Raw genomic sequence first — 17653 nt, forward strand, 5'->3', positions numbered from 1 at the left:
GGTAGCAGGCATTGTAGGGCTATACACGTCATCCAAAGCCTCATCTTATAACGGTGACGACGTATCTAATCTTCAAAAACAATTGCAATGTACGGTAAGGTATTATTTTAACCATATTTTTGCAGGTGCGTTAAAACATTTAAAAAAAAAAAATCACTGTGAAATACTGATAATCTGTTCTGGCATAAAAATATTTTTGTAGTTTTCATTGGTGGAGGGGGTGTTTTAACAGAAGAGTAAATGTGTGTTAATAGAGGAATTTTGTGCTCACGTACCGTTTCAGTACTAACCTAACAAACCTAACAACGTTGACATTTCCAAGCATTTCATGAATATTCTATGGCAGTGACGTTGGTGGACAATTAAATTTTTTTTAGCCTTTTAAACATTATATTATTGAATATTATACAATTATCGACTTTTACTTAGGTTGATATCAGGATTTATCAACCTGAAAAGAGTTATATTCACCGAGCCGAAGGCGAGGTGAATATAACTTTTTGAGGGTTGATAAATCCTGATATCAACCTATGAAAAAGTTAATAATTGTTTTATTACATGAATAAATGTATAGTCAGTCTTGTTATTACAATTGTATCTTTAATAAAGAAATAAGGAATAAATTTAGACCAAATCAGGTTGATATTGGTTTTCCAAGCACCTACTTCGATCTATTTTTATTATCGTGCTATTTATAATCCAAAATAAGTTGATATGATATGTACTCATTACTTTTCGAACCGTTTTCAGCCAATCAGAGAAACAATAGAATACAGTCATGTAATAAAACGTGTTATAGCATGTTATAGCATATTTGTTTCCTATTACAGCATCTGCATAGTCACCGTTTTCAACTTTGCAATTTTTGTAAAGTTATTTTCTCAATACCCGCTAATGAGAATGAAGTGAAACATCATACATTTGTTCACAGTGCTGATCTGACATGCATTGCACAAGTTCCATAACGCTGCTTTGCGTTTTTTTTTTGTTTTGTTTCTTGTATTTGCTCCCTTTTTTACTTAACCATTTTCGGTTAAGGCTGTTGTATATAAGCTGGTATATCAGTACCCAGGAATACTTCAAACATTTTTCCGCTGTGATAACCCGACATGCATGGCACATGCTCCATAACTTTGTTTTGCACCTTTACCAAATTATGCCTCCTTTCGACAATACTTTTTCTCTAGATGTCGGGTGGTAGTTCGTGGGTTGGGATTCCACCCTTGCTTATGTGTAACGATGGGAGAACGTTCTATGTCTCTTATCCTGTAATATAATGTTGGTTTGCTGTGTACAGTATTAATACTTGCCCCTTACAATTCTATAAATAGGATGGCTTTATACATGTTTAAATTTAATATTAAGTAATGTATGTAGATGACACTTACCGAACAATAAATATATAAAGTCTGCAAAACAAACTGTAACGTTATTCTCGTATATTTTACAGGCTTGTATACAGATGATCCTTGGATATGTTGTGTTTATGGTGGCCATATCTGGAATCATGATGAATATATTGTTCTTAGCAAGTAATAACGACAGTGGATACTACGACGACGACGAAGACGACCAGTCAAAGATACATGTCACACTATCGGCATGTATCTTGGCGGGAATAGTCTTGCTTTTAATCGCTACATTCCTTTCATTTCGATTTATGGGGACATGCTGCAGGTATCAGGGATATAACCAGAGAATGACTCAGACGTATCCAACGACGGTAGGAACAACACAGTATTATCAAGGTCAAACTACTTATAGCCAAGGCCAAACTGCACATGGCCATTCAACAGTACCGCCACCTGTCTTTAGTACTGGAGGGTTCAACCAAAGTTCAAATCCACCCCCATATCCAGTTTCGCAATCCTATGGTATTGGATCACAGCAACCTCCAGCCTACGGATTCGAGGGCATGGGACAGCAGCAACCTCCAGCATACGGATTCGAGGGCATGGGACAGCAACAGCAGCCTCCAGCATACGGATTTCAGCAAACTAATACTCCAACAGCGCCACCACCAGCCTATCCGTACTGATTAAGGTTACAAATATGAACCATAGGAAAACAAAGCTTTAATGTTTGAAAATAGAATTAAGATTTTCATAAGATAATTGCAACACGTTTCAGCTTTGAAAGTTATGAAGAATAACATCCTACTGTACACTAATCTAACAAACAAATGTCATATAAAGTATGAAAATCGTAAAATTATTTTTGTATTACCATTTGGTGTACTAAAATACCATGAATTGGAGCTATTCTTCAACCTTCATTTGAAGGGATCCCTCTATCATAACGTATTTGCATTATCCATATTTTCTTGAAAATTATGACGTTTATTCCATGTGAATCGCAAAAGGAACTCAGCCAAAGTTACGATAACGCCGCTTAGTGATAACGTGCCGTTGTTCTAAAGATGCCCACGTGTAGTCAGGGAGAACATTCCTTAGATGATGTCGCAGCTGTTCTGTATGGTAAATAGAATGACTGGGAAGCTGATCCTAATGTTAAAAACCAAACTTATTAACAAATGGAAAGGAAATATAATGTTGATATAAGAAAGGATTTTTTTTCGAAAATGATCGCTAAATAACCATGAATCGGTGTGAAATTCACCGATATGCAGTGCATTTCGCATGAACTCAGAAAAAAACTCGTACATTTCTAAAGTAATTTACCGTCAGACATGATTATACTCTGAAAAGCAAACGGAATTTTAAAGGAATTTTGGAAATGAAAGCCCAATAAAACTGCGGAAAGTTCTGTGCCTGTGTTAAGGTAGTTTTGCACGTTTGATAAACCGGAAGTGACGGCACAACGTCATTTATCCGGAAAACGTAGAATAAAGCCCGGATTCGGCGTACAGAAGTGAAAATCAGTTTATGAATTAATGGCGATCTGTGAATGAATTTATTAAATTGTAACAGTTACTATCTTTCTTAAGTTAAATATGATATTAAAACATCTGACAAGTTAAATAATTCAAAATAATGTCTTAAAATTAGCTTCAAATAGGCGATTAACTTTAAACATAGCCAGATTTCGCAGAAATAAGACAGGACCTATTCATTTTATTTCACTATATTATAGGCATATGTTTATTACGACTGTGAGGAAGTTTCATTTAAAATCTACATTGTGGAAACTTTTCTATTCGCGAGAAATGTTTTGAAAGTCGCAATTTTCTATAGATTCGCATTATGAAAAATTGCGTGAGGTTCCATATTTTTTCCAATCAGTCTAGCAAAAAATCAAGCACACGACCATCCATAACCTTTTTATTTGCTGAATTTTCTAGGTATATTCTGAAGTTTTGGCAAATCAGAAGTTTAATTTTCAAGAATTCTACATTGTAGAAAAAAATTCGATCCAAACGTGCAGAACTACCTTAATTAAAAGACGACTGGTGTAACTTTAGCTACATTTTAATGCATCATTCTTTAGATTAGTCCAACACGTAATAAAACAAGCTATCTTACATTTTACTATGAACTTTCGTTATTCCTGAAAATTGGGGTCATTTCCTTTCGTACATCATGCACTGTAATGTACTCATCTCGTCATTTGTGATAGAAACAACGAAACTTAATGTTTCATGAAATGTATCAGCGCCATGTTGGTACAAGGGCCCAAATCCAAATTCTATGCAATTAATTTTACTTACGCAAAAAGAAATGTACATTATTGTAGGATACAGTGCCTAATGCTGTGTCTTAAATTGTAGTCAAATAATTTGTCATAAAGGGTCCAGTAAGCCTTTGTTTGTTTGTATGATTCACAAATAAGATGTTGAAAGGAGTTAAAAACTTTATTAAATAAATGTGTTACTGATATTCTGTGAATTTATTCGAATATTTTACACAAGAAACTAAGCTGGTTTTAGTATATAATGACTAACAATTTATATTACTTTATCTTAACGCAATGCACACCTCAATTCAGCAGTGCCATAATATTCACGATGTGAAGCTACGAAGATACGAATTCAGAAAAAAAAGAATCTGCGAAGGTTGACTTAAATCTGTTCTTTTTTCAATTGTCTTTTACAATTGTCTTTTACAATGAACCTTCAAAAATTGTTAACGTTTGTTTAATAAATAAAAATGATATGACTATTCTATATGTTTTCCTTGATTTAGAACAATTATATATAACTGCATTTTGCATATCATGATATTTGGTTTAAGTACGTGGTTAAACCCAATTTTGAGAAATGGGAAGCATGAGATGTCAGTTTGCCTGTTTATCGCCCCGAAGTTTTCCGTATGGTGGATGCCGATCATGAAATGATTTTGGCGAGCATAAAAAGACCAAGTAACAAGGTCTTATTTAGGTCAGTTCAAATAATTTGAATTTATAGATCTATCTTAGACCTGAAATTTATTCTCAGTCATGCCTTTTTAAATCATGACCCGACAATCCAGACTACAATTTACTTTACTAAGATTAAAATATTGTCCTTTTAGTTTTGGTCAAGTAATTAAATGTTTAAAAACATGTATACTAATATATGTTCACTGTGCACTTTATACTTGATTGATTTTCACATTAGTCTTTATATCCTGGTAACCCAACCGAGATATAACTTTTGTGGCTAGATATCGTATGGTCCCCAAAAGCTCACGGATTTAATGCAACAATTGAAGCCAAACGAGTTTATACTTTTTTGGAACCAACCGTCAATATTCTTATCCTCCATGGATACAACTCCCCATTTAATCGTAAGTGTCAAAGTCGTGGCCTATCTAAATTTTGTTCACTTTTGTTTGTGTTATAAGGGGAGGGAAACGCACTTGTTAAAATATTAGGAGGTCGGGTAAAGTTTACGTCTACTGTTTTTTCACTGTTTAATTACAGTAAATATCTGATTGTCAGTAAATGTATATATGTCAAACAATGTCAGCAATACGGAAGTCATCAAAAAAGAAATGGAGGGCTAACTTGATAATCAGTGTCCAAATGTACATTTTATGTACAAATCTTAAAAAAGGGCATATTTAAAACTTTATTTTAATTCTTAACAAATTTGGTTTGTTATATAAGTCACTCAGCTTTATTTATGTTAATGTGCATATATCAGCCAAAGTCTGAATTGCAAATCTTAATGCAAAACGTCAGGTCAGCCCTGATAATGAAGGTCAAAGTTCTTTTCATGGCAAAAATGTTTAAAAATGTTATCTTACTTTTTCCAATCAGTTTAATTGTATTCACATTTAATAAAGTCACGGAAGTATAATTCGTTTTAATGTTTGTATGTCAGGCAAAGTTGGCAGTGCAGATGTAACCCCAAAACTGCCCCCCAAGGATAAAGCTTATATCAAAGGTCAACTTTTGTGTGAAAATCGCGTTGAATAGCTTCCTGTTTGAAATATAACAGATATCTTAAATTTTATTAGTTATTTGCTTTGATTGATTTTAATGTATTTATGTCCCACATGTCAGTACTAAAGGATTTCGTCTGAAATCAGAAAAGTTCACATGTGATATTAGGGTCAAGGTCATTTTCAAGTACATGAATGAAAAAATAGCCTCTTTTACTTTTTTCTCCCGTTTGTTAGTAATTATATGTCGATATTAGTTCAATGATAGCAGTTCTTTTTAATGTATAAATGCTATGCGATGTTGGTATGCACATATATTTCAAAACATTCCATGATAACCATAATATCAAAGGTCAAAGGTAAAAAAGTGAGTAAAATGTTGCAATAATATCACCTATTTTTAATATTCTTTGTTGTTTAAGGTAGTTCTGCACGTTAGGATCGAAATTTTTTCTACAATGTAGAATTTGATTAAACTCTGATTTTCAAAACTTCAGATTATACCTAGAAAACTTCAGCAAATAAAAATAGAAAGGATCATGTTGTTGATGTTTTGCTAGGGACTGATTGAAAAAAAAAATAGGACCTTCGCTGTAGCTATCATATTTTTATTTGATGGAGCCTTGCGAAGTCTATGGGAAAATCTTAACTTCCATAACATTTTCGCGAATAGGAATTTTTCTTCAATGTAAGATTTTAATGAAACTTCCCACAGTTGTGTAAATTAAAATATGGCCTATATTGTGGTGAAATAAAATAGGTTGTAGGTCGTGTTCTTAATTTTGAGATATTTAACCATGATTAAGTGAACCGCACTTTTCCCGCTAATTTTAAGACATTATTTTTGAATTTTAACGTGTCATTTGTTTTAAATCATATTTTAACTTTAGAAAGACAGTAACCGTGCCCATTGTATAAAATTTTATCATTGGTTGCCTATTAATTCATAAAATGATTTTCATTTCAGTACGCCGAATCCAGGCTTTATTCCACGTTTTTCGGATAAATAACGTTTATAACAAAAATAGCTTGTTGTTTTTTACATTGGAAATAATTCTTTCTTATGTATATTTGTAAGTCAATGTCAGCAATGCAGATCTAATTTATTCAACATCTTGGTAAAGCTTATTTCAAGTAAAGGTCAAATTTCTGTTGAAAGATCGCAAAAAATAGCATTTTTGAAATACTTATTCAGTGTGTCATTGTCAACAAGGAAGATTATCACAGACATGGAGTCTAGATCTGCCCTGATGTTAAGGTTAAAAATTCCTTTCTTCTGGTATAAATTTCAAAATATAGCACTGTTATTTTATTTCATTGTTCAAACATATCTTGTTATAACTTGATGTTAATTCATTTTAAAGTTAACCTTTACTTACTTACTTCCTTACTGCGTTCCATCTTCTTTATGGCGTTTTTTATCTTAAAGTTAGATCGGCAATGAAACTGCACCGTATTCTGCAGGTCGGCTGGCATCTTACAGCCTTTGGTCTCAAAAGGGATGTCTGTGGGCCAAACTTTATGCGCTGCTTCTTCCAGATTGGAACAGCTCTGAGGATGTGAAATGGTTGTTTGTTCCTCTGATCGCAATGACATTTAGCTGTCTCTGCAACACCCAGCATCTTCATATGTTTTCTCTGGCCACAGTCTCAGTGCGCGGACGAAAGATGTTAATTGCTGTACCGGTTAAGCTTATGTTAGACTGTCTGATTGGGCTAGGTTGCCTCCATTTATTGTTCTTCCAGTCTGCACGCAAAGCTGTTCTTTCCACCGAGGTTCTGAGCTTCTCTGTATTGAAGTTGGAGATTGGGCTCGTATTAGCGGGTGGGTTTTTTTTGCTTCCTTCGCCTAAGTTTGATGCGCAGCTTCATTTCCTTGCTATGCCCAACATGTGCAGGGAATCCATCGAAATGCTACATTGTTGTTCTCAGACAGGAGTTTGATGTTTTTCAACAGCTGTCTGGTTAAGTTGTCTGATGGATCTGCTGAAGAGAGCGAGAGCTGACTTGGAGTCTGTTAGGAAAATTTTATATGTCCCTTTTCTTCTCGCTCATACAGTTGGAGTGTCGCCGATGTGAGGGCTTGCATCTGGATCTGTAGTTGGAGCATCTCTTGCGAATGGATGAGAGTGTGAGAGTGGAACTATCTGTAAATTTGATGTAGGCACAGTCCCAGCATTCTGATCTGCTTTTCCATTGATCCATTGATATATGCTTGGATCCATGAGTGTGAGGGATAGCGGTTTATTGATCATTTCTAGCATAAGAGATTGTTGGGAAGCCTGAGTTGCTTTCCTTTTCTTCTACTCCTGGCACCTCCTACTGTCTTTGTACTCTGTTTGTCTCAAATGGCTGGGGATGGCTGTCTTTTCCCATTCTTTTTATTAAATTTGTTATCATTTTTCCCGAGTTTACCCCAGGCCGAATTTAACTTTTCCATTTTATTTTACTGATTTTGGAAACCCATTACCAATGAGGGGTTGGCGTACTCTGCTAGGGCCGTACGGGCCTGGTAGACTGCTGTGGGATCTTTACATACCTCCTCAATTTTTTCCCGACAGTTTTTTCAAAAACAATTTTTGAAGGCCCTCCCCTTTTACCTTTAATGTCAATTTGACTAATTTTTCATTACTATTTAAAGAAAAAATTTCATCTGTTATTATACTTTTAAAAATGAATAATGATCATTACTAGTTTTGAAATCCCCAAAATCATAAAGAAAAATCATTGCAAAAATTCTGTTTTTGCAAATTTTTCCACAAATTTTGTCCCCTTGACTTTTGTAACATTTTGGCTTTTACTTAGGGATAAGAACTAAATAGCTGCCCTTGCTTGACCTTAACTTAAAAAAAATTGCAACATGAATTTATAACAACAGCATTTTTGAGCAAAAAAAAGTTATTATCTACTTTTTGATCTTTACACAAAAAACCCCTATTTTTAAAACCCAGGTTTGACCTTGATTATTTTCCTTCCATGACATTGCCCAAATATATACAGTAAAATAAACAACGATCGTTACTAAAAAACAAAACAAATTCTTTTAAACAATAAAAAATTTTTAAAAACAGGGTATTTTGAAACATTTACCCTTTTACCTTTAAACCTTGTATTAAGGTTACCTGATTTTTAAATTTAATATGCTACCAGACTCGCCTAATTTTTACAAAAAATGAACGATACGTTACTAAATCGCAAAAATTTTATCACAAAAGAAAATTTAAAGTTATTTTTCATTTTTTTTATTGAAAAAATGCCCTTTGACCCTTAATATCACTTTTGAACTTGTTGTTTCAGACGATTTTTTTATTACCACATTGGGGGACATATATACATTAAAAAAAATTTAACACAATTACTAATAATATTAAAAATAACGTTATATTTAAACAGGAGCTACATGCCCTTTTTTACACAAATTTAAAAAATTTTTCCCCTTTTATAAAAGCTTTATCCTTGGCAGTTTTGGGGTTACATTGCCTGCCGACTTTGCCCGACATCAGACAAAAACAATTAACTTTAGTTTCTAAAATTTAAAACATATTAAAAAAGATTAGAAAAAATAAAGGTACTTTTTTCACATTTTTGCAAAGAAAAAACTTTGACCTTAATTACCGTGTTAACTTTACGTTTTGCATTAAATTTGCATTTCTGACTTTGGGGATATATGCCCCATTACATAAAAAAGCTGAGTACTTTTACAACAAACTAATTTTTTAAAAAAAAATAAATTCAAATATGCCCTTTGTTTTGTATTTGTACTAAATTTGACCTTTTACTTGAAAAATCAAGTTTGCCCTCCATTTTTTTTGATAATTTCCTTTTTTGGTGCTTTTTTTTTCATATATAATTTTTCTGACAACAATAACGTTTTTAAAAAAGTGAAAAAACTGGTAAACGAAACTTTAAAACCCACCCTCAATTCTTTTTCAAGTGCGTTTCACCTCCCCCATCACAAACAAAGTGAACAAAAAAAAGATGGCACGGCTTTTGGGGCACTAAGAAATGGGGTTTCATGGAGGAATGAAATACTGATTCCAAAAAGTTAAAACTTTTTTTGGCCTCAATTTTTGCAAAAAAAGCCGGAGCTTTTTTAGATACCTTTCACAGAATATATAAAAAAGATAAATTTTATCTTTTTTGTAGTGAAAAATGTTACGTTTAATGGAAATTCACTGTAAAGATTGTAATTACAAAATAATTTGCCATGTTATAAAGAACAAATATATGCTGATATAACTTCTAAATCGCATTATCATGTACCAAAGCGAGACAGAGCTTGTAGCAAAAGTAGAAATACTATGTGGTGAAAACTTTGATGTAACAGACCAGTCCAGGTTTAGCTGTAATAAATGTTCCCCTAACACCTTCTATTATTTATTCCTACCAGGGTTTGTTTGCATAAATCGTAAGGAACTATATTTGTTTTTCCAAAACAATATTTATACAATTTTAAATTCAATTCAAAGCCGAGGTCGACTGCCATGTTCAATGATTTTGTCAATGCCAAATATAACTTTGGTGTTTGACTTGTTTAATGTCGACCGAGGGGCCACTCTCATGTATCTTTCAGAAATTACAAGTTGTCAAAGTGTACGTTTACAAATATTTAATAGTTAAATGATTCAACAACAAACCAATTAGTATCTATATACAATACATTCTGTCAAGCACTGACGAAGGGAACAAGAAGTCCGTGCAGTCCTTTGCGATATCGCTACAGCTTTTTTGATCGTGTAATTGCATAGAGGTCCTCTCATAAGCTCGAGTCTACAAGAATTTCTGAAGTCCTTTGGAATTGTTTCGAGACTATCTATCCAATAGAAGTCAGAAGTGGTTCTTTCCTGTTGGCTTCTTCCACACATTGCTATTTCTGCTGTGAACACCTCAATGTCTATTATGGTCCACTTCTCTTCATCGTTTTCATCGACGACATTGTTAAGGACATTAATTCTACTACAAACTGTTGGGGGCTACGAACACAAGCCTATACATCCATTGTTATAATCCAACTACAGCTGCTGATATTCTTAATTCTGATCTCTGAAAATCACCAACTGGTGAATGATTGGTTGTCGATTGCAATCCAAGACTATTCTCATAACACGTAAATACCACCTATCCATCCTCCTCTCTCTGATGAATGGTTCCCAAATAAACGACGTTGATTCCCACAAGAATCTTGGAATTACATTTTCGAACGACGGAAGCTGGCATGAACATATAGAAAACATCAAAGAGAAAGCCTGAGTCATGAGATCCCTAAAATTAATTCTAGTTTGAAAAGCAATTTGAAAACTATTTATTTATCGTTCTTAACCACTCTGGAGTATTCGGACGAAGTGGGAGCAATATTACCCAACAACAGAACAGACTTGAGAAAATGTCATAAGAAGCCAGTCGAATTACACCAGTGCAACCAATCCTAGTCCTCATTGAAAATCTCTACACAGAACACAGATTCGAGCGCTCTAAAACCATAAGACAAAAACGCAAACTCATTCTATTCTATAATATTTGTATAATCTCAATCTCGATATCTCTCAACACTAGTTCTTTCACACAGTTAGACAGGCTTCTCCATCCAATCTTAGAATGCCAGCAACATATAATCTTTAATGTAATACTCCAACTTATTTGCTAACTCCCTTCCTTCCAATCAAAAATAAACTGACTGAACCATATCTAAGCAGACATTCGAAACTCTCCAACATGTCGACCCTTCAAAAGAAGACTCTTTGCCTGACATACCCAAACCTCCTAGTCATTACTATATTGGATATAGCAAATATCAAATATTGCACGATAGTCTTCGGACTCAACGGTAGCTCTCATACGAACACCTCTTATTCCAAAAACAATTGTCATCAGTCCGTCTGTGCCATCGGTGAAGTTGAAACATCCCATCATTATTTCTTTCTGGTCCAAAAAATATCATAGAAAACCACTGACTCTCAACAATATCAAACCACTAACGACTGTTACTTTACAACAACACTGCTTATGTGTGACAAACCTCGAATACAAACACACACAACGCTCAATATTCCTGCCCATACAAAGTTCAATACAAAAAACAAAGAATTCAAACATAATTACTATGAACTGCCATACTAACCCATAAATATTTACACACGGTATATAGACAAAGTTCAAATCAACCTATTCTCTAAAGCGACCATTCAACTCATTTCTTCTCAATTTCTATTTTTCGCCTCCTACTCCTTTTCTTTCCCACATAGACAACACATTTTAGTACTAAGTAATATTTTTGACACAACCTGTTACCATAATGTTATTATTGTCCCTATTTTGTTTTTGCGTTCATGCGCGTAACATGGTTATTACCTAAAAATACTATCTATATATAGGTAAGATAAGAACAAATCTGTATATTACAATAAGACTGCAGCTATTTATATATAGCACCACTTTATAAGTTACCGGATTTAACAGATGAACGTAAATATTAAGGAAGAGTTCAAAAAACAAGCTTCAGCTCCTACTCAATCCTGTATGCCTCTTTGATCTATGTACATGTTGAAAAGAATTGTGGAATTAATCAAATATTGTTGTTTAACCAAATATTGAAGGAAAGTCTAGAAAACTTAAAGGCAATTAATTTTGGCTGAATTTAATCACACCAGAGAAAATTATTTGGGGTTTAAGTTTTAAAATCGTACAGATTAAGAAGGCCTCGACGTGTTACAGTCCAGAAACAGATCTCGGCTTCTCGATGCCCAGAGGTCCTTAACAGTCCAAATTTTATACGTTTTTACATACAGGTTCTGTTCACCACTGCATAATGAAGCTTTCGGTAATGACTTTACAGCTATGTTTAAGAATGAGTTGAAAAATGTCCATTCAAAAACAGCAAATGCCTTTCACCAGAAGATACTGCAAAGTATGTGGAGACTCTCAATCCGATATGCAAAAAAGATTCCTGAGATACAGGGGAAACAATTCATTTGCTCACTTTTAAGCCTCTTGAATATGATAACAATGGAAGGTAAAATTCCAGTCATATATAAGAAAAGGATGATAATCCCAAAATAAAATGACAACGTTAAACTCCGAACAGGTCCAAACAATTACCGTCCTATTACCCTTCTCCCGGTTACAAGTAAACTATTTAAAAAAACATCCAGGGTTGACTAACAATTATGATTACGGAGCAACATCCACTTGCCAAACCATCAAAAGAGCGCGTAACTAAATATTTCCGATGCAGTAATAGCTTATTTTAACCCTCAGGGTTCTATATATCATAATACTGAGCTAAATTTACATGTACCTGTAGCCTTTCCAGACACAAAAATGTTTTTGATACTTTCTGGTTAAATGCAGTATTTTACAAGTATTCTAAGTTTGCGGTTCAGTGTAACATTTGGTCCTTATTTTTTTGGCACCCATACTTACATGTCGAGCTGTGTGGCGGCAAACTGTTTACAGTCAAAGGTCTTCCAGTTCATTAAGGAATCCGACAGGGAGGAGTAATTATCGACCCAGATTACTTGTTTATTGATGGACTTATCGTAGAACTATAGGGAAAAGTGGACTTGGCACATCTGTTTTAGATACCGAGAAACACTACGTTAGCAAACGATATTGCCCTTTCAGCAATAAACCATGAAAACTTGCAGGGTGTGCTCGATATTACATATAAGTATGTATTATGTGTACTAGTAGATAAAGGTATAGTACACCCGGTATGTGGTAGCGTGGTTAAAGATTATCAATAAAATGTAGGTAGTTCAGAATGTCAGATAAGTCGGTATTATCCTGAATAAGAAAATGATAGTGATAATTAAGGTGCAGTGTATTTCAAAAAGCAATATCGTCTCTGTTCTCCCTTCAATATCGTGATTATTCTTTGGTTGTGAACAGTGGAACTTGACCTTTAAAAATGTAGGGCACGTACTGCGTTAGTATGTTATGTCGTAAAAACGCTCTTTCTAAAATAGAAGAAAGAAAGCCTGGCAGGGGGCGAGTGATGGCTAAAGGTTTTATTTATGCTTTGCTATAAAACGCTCTTTTTCAGATAGAAGGTAGAAAGCTATGGGTGGGGGAGGGGTTGGCTACATTATATAACAATAATGCGTATATATGAAGATATTATTCGCAACAAAAAGTTTTTATCCAAGACAAAGTTTGATATTCTTGTTAACCTCTAGCCGCTTGCGGCAAAAGGGTTCGCCTTTGCGACCAGTGCAGACCAAGAACAGCCTGCACATCCGTTGCATCCGTGCAGTCTGATCATGGTCTGCACTGTTCGCTATTCAGTCAGTATCTTTTTGGTAAGCAACCCATTTAACAGTCAATGGTACTGTCCAAATTGAAAGATGGACAAGTTCATTAAAGAAATTTAGCAGGGTAAGGGTTAAGAACGAATTATACGGAAACATGGTACAGGTACTTTCCTCGCTAAAGAAAAGTGGAATATACGTAAAACATCTGTTGAAAGGAAAGCAGAGATAGAATAGCCGAGACTTGACGTGTGAGGTGTGTGATGCGATAATTTTCGATGTTGGTGGGTGTTTGTCCGCATGGTGCGATATTGTCAGAAAAATGACGTGCAAAGCGACTCTCTGTGATGCGCTGTAATCGCGGGAACTGCATGAGACTTAGTCAGCTTCTACATCAAATGCATTATGGTGTGGGATGCAAGCCAAATAATTATTCTTGTGGAATTTCACGTAATAACAATTATGCATATATACAATGTTTTTTTAATGGAATGAACATAAACGAGCTGTAATATCCCTTATTTTGTAAAATTGAAATGTAAAACCTGAAAAGGCTTGCAATCAAACCTTGCTTCTTGAAGCCTCGATGACTCAATGCCTCCATACATTTTCGGCGGATCTAGTATCTGTCGGCCAATCGCAAGCTCGTTCCTGGTCATGCCTTTTACATTTCTAGAGTACATGCTCCATAGTCTGATCAAATGAAATTATCAGCTTTTTAACGTGCATCCCTTTATTAAAGGGAGTGGTTACAAAAATAAATAAAATAAAAAAAAAGACGACGACAACAACAAAAAATAAATCATTCGTTACTTATAGTGATATGACTGTAATACGTACGGAACATTTTGTTCCTCAAATTAATCTCTAATATGATATACTAAAAGTGAAATATCTCGATATTAGAAAGTGTTTTAATAATATAACTTGTAATTGGGTTTTCATTCCCTTCAAGGCTTCAAATACAGACTGTCAACCAGTGAAGGCACAGAATAAGGCAAGAATGTTGTTTCACATTCTAACGAACGAAATCAGAGTGAATACATCAGTAAGATACCCTGACTATATTTTCAAGGCAATGGCTACGCTAATTTGTCATATTGCTTCTACAAAAACCACGGTAATCATGTTTTGTGTATATGCTTGTTTATATATCATACTTAGTCTAGTTTAATTGATAGCACGGTATCATACATACATCTAAAACAAACCTTTTAAAGGGGTTTCAAGGCAGAGTGGTTAAGTAAACCAATAATAACATCCCCCACCCATCCCGGCCGCAAAAAAGAGAATTAAAACTTTAGAACCGATAGAATATTAGATAAAAAAAATGTTTGAAATACATAAAGTTTAATCATTATTATTAATGAGAGTTAGCATGGATTGATTTCTCCTTTAATCCTTTTTATTCAGAACTTCTAACACGTCTTTCAAAAATAACAATGACATACAATCCTACATAATGAAATTAACTTTGCAATAGAAAGTACTATTTGACCGGCCTATATTCAACACAAGTTTGGCTGAAGTCAAAACACGAATTTTATGTACTAAAACACTAAATGAGGCCTTTGTGTGGTACGGACTGCAATAATTGTACATTACGCGGATTTCATATTGGAATTTCGGTGTGCTAGTCATTAATGTATACATTTTATCAAACATGTACAATAACCTTACAGATCGTACTGCATGTGTTTATGTCACTACCGTGGAGCAAGCTACAGAGTCGCTCAACCAGACTATGAGATTTCTTCAATTTCACCATGTAACGAAATACTAGGGATTGATCAGTCCAACATCTCTAGATGAAAATACTGCCGCAGTAACGCCAAGAGGAATGTGCAAATAGAAAGTTACGGTGTTTTGTTCAGAATATCACACAGGGCATGCATGTTAAAGATATTTTAATTAAACGGTCTACATTACTCTGACTGACACTTGTATTATATTTATAATTTACGCAAACCATTTTACTGGAAATACGACAGGACGGAACATACAACAAGTAATCCTTTAAGGGACTTCTATTCGCTCATGAACATACAAACCGAGCCTGCTATTATATTGATTGATTGCATTATATGCTTCCAAAGGATCTTTTTGCAGATTTTATTTACGAAAATAAAACACTGGCACGAGGGAGAATATGTAATTCAGACGTTGTAAATATGTCCCAAGCAACTTGCTAGCTATAACTTGCATGCATAGTATGGTACTGTAACAGTTGGTAAAAATTTTACGCCATACCTTAAGAAACACAATGATAGTTTGTCCGTAAACTAATTTCCGAATTTTGTGTTTCGACAGACTGAAAATATTGTAAAGCACACTCATTAGTTTTCTTTGCGAGTAAGTGCATGTTAAAAGTACTGATCACATGCAAGCCTTCAATATACAAGAATATTTCAAAACATCTCCAGGTTTTCATAATATGTGCCGTTACAGTCAAAATTTTAAATTCACATTGTATAATCATTACTAAAATTGACCTAGTTTGGTCAACTGCTATTGTAACAATTGTTGCATCGAACTGCCTACAGTTGACCGATATAACGTAATTTTTAACTACAGTTCAACTAACGGATGAACGTGGTTCTTGTAGTGAAAGGATAGAAAATGTTAACGAGGCTGTGGATATTTTTTTTGTATTTAATTTGAATTTATTGCTCTTAATTGCTTATAAAAGATATCCGAGGCACATGGATCGTTGAGAACTGTGTCTGGATGTGGCCTTTGTCCTGTTTAATCGTCAACAATACAAAAAAGTAAATGGTACGAAGATCTATTGGCGCCGACATATAAACATAATTACTCCTACACATCTAACAATAGAGAGCAGTAGCTCTACTATAGTAACAGCTGAAGCACGTAATCGATCACACGCATGTAAAACAATTGTAGGTGATCGAACTCGGCCGTTTGATGTCAAGTGATTTGCTTTTAATTTTTATAAACATTCGGCGGTAGATTTAAATTTTAGCTCGGCGTATCTCCTTATACATGAAAAAATAGTTATCAAATTATTAAGTAGGAATGGTAAGAAATGTAAAATATTTATCTTATTTGCCCTCTTGCCGTCCTAAAATTCTCTTATATTTTCAGAACGTCTTCTGAGAATTCGTGGCCGACGTGTTATGTAAAAACAAACAGAAAACAGCGGCAACATAATTGCGATCCAGAGCTGTGCGGTAAATACACGGCTACCAAACCCTTGCTCCACCACCAAAATGTGACGATAAGGAAAGAAGTTGTCGGCACTCATTTTTAACTGTAAAGATTTACATTCTGTCTTAAATTTTTATTGACAGAACTTCGAGAAGGTAGTGCCGTGTAAGAACACTTTCACTAAAGGTGACAGTCCTTTCGTTAAAATATTATGTAAATTTTTGTGTCGAGAGCCTTTCTCCTGATTCAGACGTTTGCGCATATTAATATATGTCTGTATTCTATCTGAATTTCGATGCAAAGACACATTACACAACATTTTCGCGCATGTTATTGATTTAAATGTATATAATGATTCCAAAGGCAAACACCAGACTTTATGAAAATGAGCCATCGCATTGATCAGTACTGGCGCTATACATAGTTGCGGCGCTGTGGCATATGTTTTATTGCGGCTACAAACTAAAGAAACGTCACGGTTGAGATTTTTTTAGCATTACAATTTTATTACTGTAGCGTGCACGGTCTAGCTCAGTATATTAAATATAATATAATTTTTCTATGGGCTTCCTTGCCGACTGATTGGAAAACAAATGATTTTTAAAATGATGGTGAAATATAAAAATAATTAATTCTAATCATCTATCTCAATTTAACTGATATGAGCACTCCAAATTTCGTGGATGGGACTTGTAGTATGGTGATTCTCAACAAACAATGCCTGAGGTGAATACCATACATTAGCATTACCTAACTACTACTAGATGTCAAGTTCCTGTCGTCGTGGCCCTTAAAACGAAACGCAATGTTTTGAGTAAGAACTCAGACTATGACAGGAGGTCAAACCCAAAGTATATGGTAATTATTTCTTAGTTATTATCGCTCGGCAGCTTGGCAGAATTCATATAATATATTT

The 17653-nt window shown here is 34.4% G+C and overlaps 2 protein-coding genes across 2 annotated transcripts in view; both read left to right on the forward strand.

Annotated features, from left to right (window-relative positions):
- LOC128557740 (uncharacterized) lies at window positions 1-2509 on the forward strand. The gene is made up of 2 exons (XM_053545906.1): window positions 1-94; window positions 1451-2509. The coding sequence occupies exon 2, from the start codon at window positions 1463-1465 to the stop codon at window positions 2036-2038; it is 576 nt and encodes a 191-aa protein (XP_053401881.1). The 5' UTR covers window positions 1-94; window positions 1451-1462; the 3' UTR covers window positions 2039-2509.
- The window catches only part of LOC128558039 (uncharacterized), a 27168-nt gene continuing 11934 nt past the window's right edge, over window positions 2420-17653 (forward strand). The window contains exon 1 of the mRNA XM_053546811.1: window positions 2420-2477. Coding sequence (XP_053402786.1) covers window positions 2420-2477 — 58 coding nt within the window. The remainder of the gene's footprint in view (window positions 2478-17653) is intronic.

Source organism: Mercenaria mercenaria, chromosome 6 (genome assembly GCF_021730395.1).
Source record: "Mercenaria mercenaria strain notata chromosome 6, MADL_Memer_1, whole genome shotgun sequence".
Taxonomy (NCBI): Eukaryota; Metazoa; Mollusca; class Bivalvia; order Venerida; family Veneridae; genus Mercenaria; species Mercenaria mercenaria.